The sequence below is a fragment of the Chiloscyllium plagiosum genome, unplaced genomic scaffold (genome assembly GCF_037043375.1).
Source record: "Chiloscyllium plagiosum isolate Xiang-an unplaced genomic scaffold, Cpla_swu_hap1 HiC_scaffold_47, whole genome shotgun sequence".
Classification (NCBI taxonomy): Eukaryota; Metazoa; Chordata; class Chondrichthyes; order Orectolobiformes; family Hemiscylliidae; genus Chiloscyllium; species Chiloscyllium plagiosum.
The window spans coordinates 19761497-19776605 of NW_028270185.1; the positions used below are offsets into that span (position 1 = coordinate 19761497).

General features: G+C 39.7%; 1 protein-coding gene across 2 annotated transcripts in view; it reads left to right on the forward strand.

Moving 5' to 3' along the window:
• Positions 1 to 15109, forward strand: part of supt5h (SPT5 homolog, DSIF elongation factor subunit) — an 83347-nt gene that overhangs the window by 12334 nt on the left and 55904 nt on the right. Inside the window, exons 2-4 of one of the 2 annotated variants that reach the window (XM_043681017.2) lie at positions 788 to 888; positions 4439 to 4640; positions 6167 to 6232. In XM_043681017.2, coding sequence (XP_043536952.1) covers positions 808 to 888; positions 4439 to 4640; positions 6167 to 6232 — 349 coding nt within the window. In that variant the 5' untranslated portion in view covers positions 788 to 807. Of the gene's footprint in view, positions 1 to 787; positions 889 to 4438; positions 4641 to 6166; positions 6233 to 11112; positions 11354 to 15109 lie in introns of those variants that run through there. The other variant, XM_087983989.1, reaches the window with a different exon arrangement.

Consider the following 15109-nt stretch of genomic DNA (forward strand, 5'->3'; position numbering starts at 1 on the left):
CATCTATTTACATCAAATACATCTGTGGACAAGTCAATTTCTCTAGAGTTCCCTATTGTGACTGTCTTGTATCTATGTGGAAATACTTTCTTGACATCTATCCCATTGAACCCTTCAATAATGTTAAAGCTATCAAGTCACCTCATCAGCTCTCTCTCTTCTAGAGAAAAGAACCCCAGTTTGTTCAACATTTCCTGACCAGATCATCTGTCTCATAAATCTTCTTGTTCAACTCCTTATTTTTATGGCAGAGACACCAGAATTGCCCCATGTGTCTGAATGTTTGTTATCTAATAATGTACAAGTTTAGCATATCATCTCTTGCTTTTCACTTCTATTGCTGTAAAGTCACAGGGTTACTACAGCATGGAAATAGATTCTTTGACCCTTCAAGTCCATGCTGATTTTGGTTAGAACAGTCCAAACCAATTCTGTTGTCTTGCTCAACTCCTTTAGCCATGCAATTTCATTGCCTCATTGCCTCAATTTCCTTTTAAAATGTTGTTCATTTACACTTGCACCATGCTCTTAGACTGAGATATCCAGGACTTTACCAGGCGCTGCATAAAAATAGTCTGTCCTCACATTACCATTTCGTGTCTCACCCAGATCCTTAAATATGTGTTTGCTCTTCCTTGTACCATCAGCTGTCTAATTTAATATATGTATTAGTGTTGCAGGTCTACATTGTTCAAATGAATCTCCCTAAGTTCGTGAAATAATGTATATAACTCCATAGGAAGTTGCCTAAATTCTGTGCTTTCTATAAATTCCTTTTCCACTTCAGGCTTTCACTGAATCTACAAGATGTCTGATAGCGATGGTAGCAACTTCACCGATGATGAGAGTTCCCACAGCAGTGAGGCAGAGGAGCAAGAGGATATTGAGGTACTTAAAACTGTGTGAATTCACTTGTTACTTTGTATTTGGAGAAAATGAAATATTGACTCTTTGTGACTAAATGTGCCATCATTCCCACCCTTCCTCAACTCCTGCTTGTATTTGTGATTGGATTGAATGTTTGAACTCTGAGTAGCTGTAGTTCAGTGATATCACATTTGCTTCTGATTCAGAAGATTGTGGATCCAAGTCCCACTCCAGGGACTGAGCACAAATAGAAGCAGAACAAAGGTGTTTGCTCCTTTCAACCTATTCAGTAAGATTATGATTGAAGTTTTGCCCCAGTTATATTTTCCTGCCCTATCCCATGTCTCTCAATTCCCTTTGCATCCAGAAATCTGTCAATGACTGTCTGCAGTTGGGAATTGTTCCACATACCTCTTAATAGACAGATATAGATAAAACTCAATCATAGCCATGCTTTTTATTTGGTAGGAGTGAGGCACGGTAAAGGTGAAACTGTTCAATGAGAGGACATATTCAGCCAGGAAGAGAGTGGTGATGAATTGGGACTGTTCTATCCTCTTTACAAGGAGGAAGTGAGGAGCTCTCAGACCATCCTGTTAGGGGATGGAGGTGTAGAGGAATTGGATGACTGTAGTGAAGAGGAGGCAGTTAGGACCAAGCAATGGAAATTATTGAAATATTGCAGGACATTAGAGAAATCCCAAACATAACTGTTAAGAGGCTATTCAGTTGGAGAAGAGGAAACGGAATCTAGATAGAAGGAAACAAGTTTGGTGGGATAGTAGCAGGCTGAAATGATGTGTCTGTCAAGGCTAACCTATTTGTGACTTTTGGGAAGGATGTGGGTGTTGGGGTACTCTGTAGGAACTTATTATCTTAAAGAGTATATCTTCAAAGTTTGTGCGAAGGTTTGTAGCTCGGGTGCTCGTTGCTGTGGTTCTGTTCGCCGAGCTGGAAGTTTTTGTTGCAAACGTTTCGTCCCCTGTCTAGGTGACATCCTCAGTGCTTGGGAGCCTCCTGTGAAGCGCTTCTGTGGTGTTTCCTCCGGCATTTATAGTGGCCTGTCCCTGCCGCTTCCGGTTGTCAGTTTCAGCTGTCCGCTGTAGTGGTCGGTATATTGGGTCCAGGTCTATGTGTTTGTTGATGGAGTTTGTGGATGAGTGCCAAGCTTCTAGGAATTCCCTGGCTGTTCTTTGTTTCGCTTGCCCTATAATGGTAGCGTTGTCCCCGTCAAATTCATGTTGCTTGTTGTCTGCGTGTGTGGCTACTAGGGATAGCTGGTCGTGTCGTTTCGTGGCTAGTTGATGTTCGTGGATGCGGATCGTTAGCTGTCTTCCTGTTTGTCCTATATAGTGTTTTGTGCAGTCCTTGCATGGGATTTTGTACACTACGTTAGTTTTGTTCATGCTGGGTATCGGGTCCTTCGTGAGCAAAACTAACGTAGTGTACAAAATCCCGTGCAAGGACTGCACAAAACACTATATAGGACAAACAGGAAGACAGCTAACGATCCGCATCCACGAACATCAACTAGCCACGAAACGACACGACCAGCTATCCCTAGTAGCCACACACGCAGACGACAAGCAACATGAATTTAACGGGGACAACGCTACCATTATAGGGCAAGCGAAACAAAGAACAGCCAGGGAATTCCTAGAAGCTTGGCACTCATCCACAAACTCCATCAACAAACACATAGACCTGGACCCAATATACCGACCACTACAGCGGACAGCTGAAACTGACAACCGGAAGTGGCAGGAACAGGCCACTATAAATGCCGGAGGAAACACCACAGAAGCACTTCACAGGAGGCTCCCAAGCACTGAGGATGTCACCTAGACAGGGGATGAAACGTTTGCAACAAAAACTTCCAGCTCGGCGAACAGAACCACAGCAGAGGATATCTCCAGAGGAGTTGAGGTCAGTAATAGAACTAGTTTGATGTTGGTGATGGAGTCATGGTCCATTGGTTGTTGGGGTTGTGAAAACAGCACCATCCTTGTCAGCATGTTTGAAAGCAATGATGAGGTTAGACCTGAGAGATTGGAGTTCAGCGTGTTCTGAGGGAGACAGGTTAGAATGAGTAAGGGCAGTAAAGAAATTAAAATGACTGATGTCATGATGAGCATTGAGATACCAGGAGGAGGAGTCTGATTTTTGGGGGAGGAGTGGTGGGAAGGATATGGTGGTAGAATGTTGGATGTAGGCGAAACGGTCTGTTGGTTATGAGGAGGACATATGCCCAAGTTAAGTATGTACGTGGGTGAAAGGCAATGGTAAGAATTCAAGAGTTGTGCAGAACCTAAATTACATTGAGTTTATGGTATAATCGAATAAATCTGAGTCTGTCACTGACTACAGATTATTTCACATCAGAGATGGAAAGTTCAGACTGTAAAGTGAATACACCCCTTCTAGGTGGGACTAGAAGAATGGATTAGGTCTGAAGAAATAAATGGTGGGGGGATGGGTAGAAATGATCCAGAGGGCAACGGTACCTATATATTGATAGAGGTAGCATTCATTTGCATCTGAAAAGAGAAACATTTTGTGTTAAGGCTATGGATAAGATGAAGAATGAAATGAAACTCAGGACAGCTTTGACATGGGATGAATCAGTGCTGTTAGAGGAGGTAGAGTCTGCAAATATGGCAACTCATGATATGCAATGTGGGATTCAGCACACACAACAGCAGACTAAGGAATGTTGTTTATGCACATCATTGCACAGTTGAATCTTTCAAAGGCAGTCTTTTGACACATTTGTCAGAACTTACTTTCTACCGAAGTATTAAGGTTAAAAATTTGAAATTAGCGCAGCAAAACCAAAAATTGCTAGACTATGTTAATTGTTTTCAGTTTTTTTTAAGAGACTCTAGATGTGAGACACATTTGTAGTGTCACATGGAAATGAAAAATTAACAAAAGCATCCTATTCTAAGTTGAAAGATTTAATGACATATAGTTGTAATCTTTGGTACTTTTGCTATCTTACCAATCTAAAGAAGAGAAACCTAAAATAAATCAATGTGAAAGCAGGAGGTAATGTAATAATATGATTGCATCACCTGTAAATGAATTGTGAGAATGAAAATTGAGTCGCTGAAAACCGAAATTTTGCTCCTGAAATCAAAATGTATCCAGGGCGATATTTTGATTTCCAGATGCCCTCATGACTGCTATTTCCTGTAGTCTTAAATAAGTGTCAAAAGTCCTTCTAACTGCATCAGGAGTTTTTTGCTCTAACAGCTTCATGTGACTTCTACATTCTTATCATGCTGTATTTAAGGAAGTACCTCATCAAATTTTTGTTTGATTTATCAGTGATTATTTTGTATTTACACCCAGTTATTCTGGTTTCAGCCACATTCCTCCTATCCAACTACTTCATGAAGACTTCTCATGTTTCCACTTAGTACCAGAGAAAAGAACTTTGGTCTACGTAATATTTCCAGATAGTTGTGTTTGCTTAATTCTGACTTGTTGACAGATTCCATTTAGCTTCTTAATGTTCAAATATTTACTTCTTCATTGATTTGTCTCAGTCTGTTTTGTTGTCATTCAGGAGGAGGAAGAGCTTGCCAGTAGGGGCAGTGAGAAAGCAGAGGTAGAAGGTGAGATAGAGGAAGCGGAAGAAGCTGAAGAAGAGGAGGAGGAAGAAGAGGAGGAGGAGGAGGAAGAGGAAGAAGAGGAAGAGTATGATGAAGAAGATGATGACCGACCCAAGAAGAAGCCACGACATGGAGGATTCATCTTGGATGAAGCTGGTACTGAACATGATATGCATTTTTCTGCAATAATGTGCCTGAATGTGTTTTTTAAAATCTGATCATCTTTCATTATCAGGCAGCAGTTTTAATAGTTATTTTCAACCAACCTGTTTACATATGAAACAGGGACATTTGCACCTGGGCCTTCTGGCTCTGCACTACAAGAACCACCAGCATAGTTATAGTAATGAATGTTTGCGATATCTTCTCAACTTTGCAATCTTTGTTTTGTGAAACAATTTCCATGTTTTTTAGGAGAATTGCATTTGCTAATGATTTTTGTGAGGGGATAAACAGTTTGAGAATTTGAACAAATTTACCTTAAATTTGAGATCCTCTGTGCTTGAAATTTGATGTTTCACTAAATACCTTAAAAAAATAATTGTATAATATCTCTTTGGAGTATGTTCCTTGAAATTTGTGCCATTTTCCAGTCACTCTGTTGACACTATCGACACATTGCTGTGTGCAAGAAGTGAGTGCTTATTTGATTTTTGAAGTGGAAGAAAAATACTAATGGAAGAGAAATTTATAATTTATTTCAATGAGCCAGTTTTATTCCTGTTTATGCTGACTTAAGACTTCACATTAATGGGTGCATGTATAACTGCCATGGGAAGCAGGATATGCCCAACACACTGTGAGCACTCAGCTTGGACTATTTTGACTTCATACCTGTTGTGGTCTGACTGCCAGATGGAATTTAAAAGGTTTAGATACTTCATTGTCACCTTGTTTTTATATTAAGGTGGTGGCAAGTTAGCTCATGCTTGTTTATGGCAGCATTCAGATGACTGTGTGAAAACCAAGAGACTTGATGTTGTAATTTTTTTGTTCTTTTATAGCATGTGCGAAGCTGGTAAAACCAGTTTTTATTGTCCATATCTCCACAGATCAGTGACTTGCTAGGCCAGCTCGGACAATTAAGAATCAACCACATTATTTGGTGTCTGGATATTCTCATCACTTTTAATTATAATAGACTTTTATTCTAAATATCTTTTAATAATCTGAATTAAAATTCCCTAGTTTGACCTCCTCAGTCTGGATAACCAACCTAGGCCTTTGGATTATTAATGTGAACATACCCCTCTCTTATCCAATCTAGCAGTCTGACCAAACAAAAACCAAAAGTGTTAAAGTAAGTCAGCAGGAATGGGAGCATCTGTGGACAGACAAACACAGCTAACCTTTCAAATCCAAAGACTCTTCAGTTCTGAAAGAAGTGTCACATCAGACCTGCTGAGTTTTTCCTGCTGATTTTTATTACGGATTTCCAATATCCACCTTTGTATTGCAGTCTGTGCATCCTGGCAGATGTGATTTTTGTTTGGAAGTGATACAAATATTTTAAAGTTTAAAGTAATGCTGCTTAAAATGTTTTCTCCCTAACAATTCATTTGGTGGTACCATTGCCATGCTCATGAGAATTATTTCCAAATAAATAAATGCACTGCTTATTTGAACTTGAATGTTTGTTTAAAATATCAGAAAAATTGCAATTTGCTCTTTCTTTTAAAAAGATGTGGACGATGAGTATGAAGATGAAGATCAGTGGGAGGATGGAGCTGAGGATATCCTTGATAAAGGTTTGTTTAGAGTTAACATTTACTTTGTTCATGGCAATCTAAAATATACATAGTGCAAACATCAAATTTGCCCTCTCTGCTGGTCTGTTGTGTCTTAGTCGAAAATTGTGACGCTGGAAAAGCACAGCAGGCAGGCAGCATCTGAGGAGCTGGAGAATCGACATTTGGGACATAAACCCTTCATCCCATTACTGATGAAGAGCTTATGCCTGAAATATTGATTCTCCTTCTCCTTGGATGCTGCCTGACCTGCTGTGCTTTTCCAGCGCCACACTTTTCCACTCTGTCCTCCAGCATCTGCAGTCCTCACTCTCCTCCCTGTTGTGTCTTAGATCAATGTAGATGATTTTATAAACAAACTATATGAAATAATTAGCCTTTGCATTCAGCTTTCATCTGTATGTTCTCATTACATGTAGTAACTGAAAAATGTAACAGTTGGTTATAATGCCTCCACTTCTGTTCAAAAATTAAAGGGCTCACAAGTTAGAAGCTAATTCAATTAAGATTGTTACTGGTATTCATGTTAGTAACTTACATAGGTGCATGTTACGACTATACAGCCAGAAGTGTTTATCAGAGCCGAGTTAATCACTTTGTTCATACCTACAATAACTCATTTACTGGTCCTGGATGAGGTTCAGCAGCCATGGTTTCAGATGTTAACCAGTTGCTTTCTCCAAGCATTATTTTAAAGACAAACTATTTTAAAGGTCATATGTCTATGCTTTTGTCTCTGTTTCTATCCCATGTGGTTATTCTCTCCCTTTTGTTATCTACTGTTTGCCTTCACTCACATACTTTAATTTTTTACTTCCTTTTTCTTTAAGTCTCTCCATCATGTCCGCACCCTTTAATCACCTGTTTTCTCTAACACTTGTACTTTACCTAGAACCACTTTATTCCTAGAGTTAATGTAAAAGGTGACTGGGAGGCAAACTGCACCTGGCAGTAGGAGTGAACACATGGACTGAGCCAGGTAGCCTTTCTGACCCCATGTTCAATTTAAAAACATGGCATGGTTCTGTACCAATATGTCGAAGAGTTACTACAAACCTCACAGGCAAGAAGAAGCAAGAATAGTAAATAAAACTGGGAAGTCTTAGAAGCTTAATTTGGTATCTTTGTTTTGAATGAAACATTTAAGTGAGACCCTCTCCACTTGTTCAGGTGAATATAAAAGTGCAATGATATTTGGGTTATTTTCTAAAAGGATGTGATTAAATGAAAGGGATCTATCCCTCATGCTTATCTTTATAGAAAGCTATCTACAAACCCAACTTTCTGTATATATGCACCACAGTAATCGGTTTGAGGTCACCAAGCAGGTAATCTAGTTGTAAGGATTGTGATTCAGCAGTAATAAAACTGTTAAAAGATTTAATAACATAGGCTTCATCTCTGATCTTTCATGTTATTACGTGTTGTCAAATTACTGGTGTAATGTTTATGCTTAACTTCAGTGAACATATAAGGGGCTCCTGAAATTAAGGGCACTAAAAGAAGTGTGTCACTTTTTCGCTTTCTAATACCTGTTAACCCATTTACCTGATGCATCCGTATTTGTCTCTAGATATGTTTCTAATGTAGCAATTTATTGTATCTTTGTATCTAAGACAGGACCTGGAATACCTGAAGCAATCTTCGATTAGAGACAATAATAGTTTTTTATTTTAAAAAAATTGAAAAAGCAATCTCTGCTGAACAAACTTATTCCAAGTGCCAAGAAACTTTCTCCAATATGGCCTATTCTACACAACATCTGTTACCATGTGTACTATGTTGTGATATTTCTCTGCTATGAATTCTATTCAGCTGAATATTTTAAATGTAATTACAAGCAGAAGGACCAACTGGCCTGTTTCTCTCTTTATATGCAAATGCAGAAGATGCAAAATGTGCCGCTCATCAGTTGATGTGTTTTATTTGTAGTTTCAGTTTAGTATGCTATGCTGTCTGCTTATGATTCTGCTTCCCCTATACGGGTCAGAACAAACAGGCCATAGTATAACCCCATATTTCCTTTAGCACCAATTTAGTTTTTTGCCCCACTCAACTTCTCTGATCTTGATTTCCTGCACTGTTAAAGTGAAGGTCAGTGTAAGCTCAGGAAGCAGCATCTTATCTTTCAACTGGGCCACTTACAGCCTTCTAAACTTCACCAGGAGTTCAACTATTTCAAATGACCTCTGTCATTTTCAAAAGGACAAGTGCTGGATATTTTTTATTTACATCTTATTTTGTCCCATATTTCTTGTCCCATTATCACTTTGCACCATCATTCCTTTTGTTATTTCACCTCTCCTGTTTTGCTCTTGCCTCCCATCCCCCTTCCCCTACTTTTATATTTACTTTAAATTAACCAAAGACTCAAATCATTAATTTCATTTCTCCCTCCACAAATGCTACCTGACTTGATTATATCCATCCATTTTTATTTTTGCTGGATTTTTCTGTTTCCCATCTAGGGGTTCTAAGCTGCATTGACCAGAATTGAGAGTTTGACCCTATGTGACCTTCTAGTTTAACTGATCTCATCCCAGGGCAACAGCCACTGCTGCGTTTCGCCTTTGCGCTGAAGTTGGTTTACATATCAAAACTAGAGTTTCGATTATGGTCTGAAAATTTTTGACCGAAAATGTCTGAGCCGAATTTGTCATGTTTATTCAAACCTCTACCTGTATTCTAATTCTTACCAAGCCTCATTCACCCGTCATCAATGTGTTTCCTGACCTATACTGGCTCCAGTCAGGGAACTTAAAAGTTTTATTTAATGTTTTGGGTCCAGTGACCCTTCTCCAGAACTGATGGTAGCTGGGTAAAGATTGTTATTTATACAGAAGACAGAGTAGGTGGAGGGTTGAGAGTAAATGATAGGTGGGTCAGAGCCCAAAGGGAGAGAAAAACAGTGCGATAGACAAAGGAGTGGTTAAAGGTCAGTTTGGGAGAATGAATAAGTGCTAATGGGGGTGATTAGCAGCTGACAATGGGTTATGCATGGTAGCAGCCCATGCTATGACAAGATCTAGTGTGTGGGGAGGTAGGAGGAAGGATGTGGCCTCAACCCCTAAAATTGGTGAACCTGATATTAAGTCTAGAAGGCTGCAGAGTCCCCAAGTGGAAAATGAAGTGCTGTTCTTTTAGCTTGCGCTCAGCTTCACTGGAGCACTGCAACAAACCTGAAACAGAGATGTTGGCCAGGGAACACGCTGGTGTGTTGAAATGGCTTGTCTCCCCGACCTCCACGCATGAGTTGTTGTCATCACATGGGCTGTCAGCCTTTAGTAGCCTCCAGTTGTAACTATTTATTATCCCAGGCTGACCTTTAATCACCCCTTGTCTATCCACCTATTTTTCTCTCTCTTTGAGCTTTATCTCCAACTATTATTGGGTTTTTAAGAAGAAAAGTCAAAAATGCAGAGAAACTAAAGCAAGAAGAAAATTTTGATTTGTTGTCGCCCTTACTTCCTAAAATGAGTATTTTTGAAAGTTATTTCGGCTACCATTTTTTGTTGTTTTTCTAAATTACTACCTTTCCAATTTAAACTTGCGACAGTGAGGGATACCTACAATACATAACATCCACTCCTCCCACCACTGGCAGTCATTAGCAACAGTGTGTACCATGTACAAGATGTACTGCAGAAATTCATCAAAGATCCTGAGACATCACCTTTCAAACCTACGACCACTTCAATCTAGAAGGGCAAGGATAGCAGAAACATAAGAACACCAGCACCCTAAGATCCCCTCCAAGCCACTCACCATCCTGATTTGGAAATATATCAATTTTCTTCAGTGTCACTGGGTCAGAATCCTGGAATTCCATCCCTAATGACACTCCAGGTGTACCTACAGCACATGGACTGCAGCAATTCAAGAAAACAGTTCACCATCACCACCCTCTTAAGGGCAGTTCAGGATGGGTAATAAATGCTGGCCTAACCAGCAATAGTCATGTCCCATGAATCAGTAATGAAAATGCTTGAAATATATTCAGACTGCTTTGATAAATGATTTCAGCTTCTTTTACTTCAAGCTGACCTGCACTACTGGAACTTTCAAGCACAGAGTGTAGTAATATGTACAGTCATCCTGTACATCGACTATTCAGATACTTCGAATTGATAATGCTCAAAGTTATTGTTGGTATGCGTTTAAAAACGGCAACATATTCAGGTAATGGTGTCCAGTCTTCAGGGAGTTGTGATCACCTCAAGGTATCTACTGAATACTCAATGCAAAATATTTAAATTGGACCATTAAAACCTGCTTTAATATTTAAGACAGACTTATTATTTAGAGTTTATTTCTTAAGCTCAGACTTCAGTATTCTATTCTCTGTAAGTTAACAATTTGGAATTAAGTTGGAGCAGACGCATGACGTGAGCTGTGGCGAGGTTACTGCTAATTGGTACATTAAATAGATTTTTTAAAAATCTTAGGAGAAAAGTGCTCTTCCTTCTGTCTGCAAGTCCTACAATGTTAACCTGATAGCCCCTATTATGTAAACCATTGCAATTGCTGTGTCAATCTGAGCACTTCATATTTGCAAAGGCAGCAGGTTTTTTGATAATGAGGTGTCCCTAGAATGCAGTTTTTGAAGACTCTAGCAGTTGTGTTTCTATTTTTAAAAGTTTATGTTCATCAATTAACTGGTTATCGCTGTGATTAATTGTCAGCAAGATATAGGATTTGCACTTTCTTTCTACTACCACGGAATGTGCATTAACAGATAAATGAAGTATCAGCTTTCCTCCCTGTATGTAATGCATCAGCCATTGATGCATGTGGAGTAAGATACCAATCACCCGTGCTTGAAGAGATGAGTAGGGTTCATGTTTAAAAATCTAGTATGTTTTGTTTTAATCAGGCCTACTATACAGTATCTAGTATAAGGGTAATTTAGCATTTCAGTTTGAGTGCTCTCTCTTTGAAAACATGTCCATTTTGCCCTTCTATGTGTTTCATTTCTGTTTTTAATGTACATCATACATTCCTGCTTATGTGCCATGTTTTAATTTTGTCCTTACATTTTTGTTCCCCGTTCACCATGTGATTGATTTTGGTGGTATTATTTGGCTGTTTACTGTGTTGCCTTCTGAACAGAAGAAATTGAAGGTACGTGCACAATTCTGCATATTGTTTGATATTAATGCAAATTAGTCTATTGATCATAATTATTTGAGGCTTTGAAATTGCACCATGTGAATATTAACTACATTCCTCTGTTTTCCATTGTAATTTATCAATTTGTGTAAACATTTCTATTAACCCTGAGACTCATCATATCTGCAGTATGCTGTACATTTATTTGGACCAACACCAGTTGAATGTTAAAGAACCATGCAAACTTGTGATGTTCCATCACTAATCTTAACATAGTGGAATTTCAAGGTCAAGTGTGCATACGTATTCTTCCTTGCAGTTGATTTCATTTAGGCTGTTATTTAAAATTATATGATGCACCACATTGATCCATCTAATTATCCTTTGCTTTCCTGCAAGAACATTGTCGACCTCGTAATTTCATTTGCTTGGTGGCTGTTAAAGTAATAGTCCAGCTTTCACGACTACTTCATGAAATGCAACAATGCCGCTTTGTTGGTACATAGCACCTTAAAGTCATAAAGTGTCCCACTTCATAGAAGTCTTGTAACTCAAAATTTGATACCTAACCACAAACTGATACTAGGGAGGAGCCAAATGCTTTGTCAAGGAGGTGTGTCGTTATGAGTATCTTAAAAAGGATTTGTAGAGGGAATTCCAGAGCTTTAGAGCCTGGGCAGCTGAACACATGACCACTAATGCCAGAAGGATGGGAATGGGGAATGCTCAAACTGCCCGAATCAAAGAAATATGAACTTCTCTGATAGCTGTGGGGTTAGAGGAGATTACTGACAGAGAGAGAGAGGCTTTGGAAACATTTGAAAGCAAGAATGAGAGTTTTAATATTAATTTGTTTTTGAGACAAAGTTGATCAGAGAGCACCAGGGTGATAGGTGATATGAGCTTGGTGCAAGTACAAGGGAAAGCAGGTGATGGTATTATTGCTGGACTGTTAATCTAGGTAATGTTCTGGAGACCCAGGTTGGAATCCCGCCATGGTAGATGGTGGAATTTGACTTCAGTAACAATCTGGAATTAAGAGTCTGACAGTGACTATCGTCGATTGTCAGAAAAACCTATCTGGTTCACTACTGTCCTTTAGTGAAGGAAACAGCTGACCTGGTCTGGCCTACATGTGACTCCAGACTCTGTAAAGTAGTTAACTCTGAACTGCTCTCTGAAATGGTGTAGCAAGCTATTCAGTTGTAACAATCACTAGAAAATCTCAAAAAAACTCAAACCAGGCAGACCACCTTGCACTGTCCTAGGCATTGGAAAGAATAACAAAAAAACCATATCGACCCTGCAAAGTCTTCCTTTCTAATATTTTGGGTGTGTCTAGTATTAAAATTGGGAGTGCTGTCTCACAAACTAGTCAAGCAACAGATCCAGATTCATACCTTACAGACAATATCCCAGATGCTACCATCACTATCGCTAGATAGGTCCTGTCTCACCGGTGGACCAGGCCCAGCAAAGGTGGCAGCATAGTGCTGTACCGTCAGGAGGAAAGTTGCCCTTGGAGTTCTCAGCACTGGCTCCTGACACCAAGCTATCAGGTCAGACATGGACAAGGAATCTTCCTGCTGATTACCATGTTGCATTCATCATTCATCCTTGGTACATCAGTACACCTCCATAATGAATACTACCTAGAGAAAGTATTGAGCTCTGCATGGCGTGAATGTTCTTTGACTGGATTTCAATGTCCACACGGAGTGGTTTGACTACACTCAGCAGCTTTACTGATAGAGTCTAAAGAGCATAGCTGGTAAACTGGGTCTTCTGCAGTAGGTGGTGATGGAAAAATATACTTTACTTCTCTTTACCAATCTGCCATCTGCAGATGCATCTGGCCATGACAGTGTTGGTAAGAGTGACCAGCGCACAGTCCTATTGGAGACAAAGTCCTGTGTTTAGATTGGTATTACGTTACATAATGTTGTGTGACACTATTACCATGCTAAATGAGACAGACTTTGAATGGATCAAGCCACTGAAGACTGGGCATCCATGAGGCTGTGTGGACCATCAACAGCAGCAGAATCATTTTCCAACGCAATCTACAATCTCATGGCCTGGCGTAGCCCCAACTCCACAATTACCGTCAAGCCAACGGATCAACTCTGGTTCAATGGAGAGTGCAAGAATGCATGCCAGGAGCTTGTACCAGGCATGCCAAAAGGTGAGGTGTCTGCCTGGAGGAGCCAGCAAACAGGACTACTTGAGTTCCAAATGGCATAAGGAGCCGGTTATAGACAAAGCTAAGTGATTCCATAAACAATGGGTCAGGTCTAAGCTCTGCAATCCTGCCACATCAAGTGATGAATCATGGTGTGCAATTAAACAACTCACTAGAGAAAGATGCTTTGCAAATATCCCCATCTCAATGATGAGGGAACCCAGCATTTAGTGCTAACGATAAGGCTGAAACACTTTTGTACTTCTGGTTGGAGATTGTTTTGAATTAAGGATGCATCTTGACTTCATCTAGAAGTTCCCAGCATCACAGATGTCAGTCTTCAGCCAACTCGATTCACTCTGTAGTAGCAAGAAATGGTTGGAGGTATTAGATTGTGCAAAGGCTACAGGCCCTGTCCACCATCTACAAGGCATAAAACAGGAGAGTGATAGAAAACTCTCCACTTGCCTGGATGAGTGCATTTTCAAAAACACTCAAATGATACGATCAGTGACACAACCTGCTTGATTGTCCACATCCTACACCACCAACACTTAGTAGCAGCAGTATGTACTAACCATAAGGTACACTGCAAAAATTCATCAAAGCTCTTTGTACGATCCTTTCACACCCACAACACTTTCATTCAGAAGGACAAGGGCTGTAGATACTTGGGAAAACCACCACCTGCAAGTTTCCCTCCAAGCCACTTGCCATCCTGACTTGGAAATATATCCCACAGTGTCATTGGTTCAACATCCTAGAATTCCTTCCCTAACAATTTTGTTAGTCTCCGTACAGCATGGAGATTTCAGTGACTTAAGAAAGCAGCTCACCACCTATGGATGGGCAATAATAATGCTGACCAAGCTAGCAACGCTCACATCCAATGTGTGAGTAAAAAAGAAGATAGACAACAGAGTTTTTGATAATCTCTAGTTTATGATGGGTAGAACAAAGGAGGACAATTGAGTATGTTAGAATATTAAATCTGGAGGTAATGAGGCAAGCATGAATTTAAGTAGAGCTGAATTGAGACAGAGTCATATGGTGTTACTGAGGTGGAAATGGGCAGCCTGAATCATGGTACAGATGCACGATCAACAGACCAGCTTGAGACCAGTATGACACCAAGGTTATAAGTAATTGTGTTGAAGCCCAGTTGGTTGGGGGAAGCTAGAGAGCTGGGTTTGTAGTGGGAACTGAAGACAGCAGAGGAGATTTAAATTTATTATTTCATCGGAGGAATATTCTGCTCATTTAGATCAGGTAACCACTCTGACAATTTAGGGACAGTGGAGAAGTTGAAAGAATGATGGTCTGGTAGAAACTAGGTATGGTCAACTTACATGAACAGTAACTCCATTTTTTCAGGTCATGAGTCAGACTGAGTAAGATTAGACACTATCATAGCAAGCATCTGAATCTTTAGTCTCCCCTGACATATCCACAGCTTTTTAAAGTGAACAGAATGCAATAGAAAGCAAACATGAGATGATATGTTGCACTTGGTCTTCTTTGTTATCCAGTGTAGTGTGTTTGTAGATGCTTCATGGATACAGCGTTCTATTCTTAATCCTCTTTAC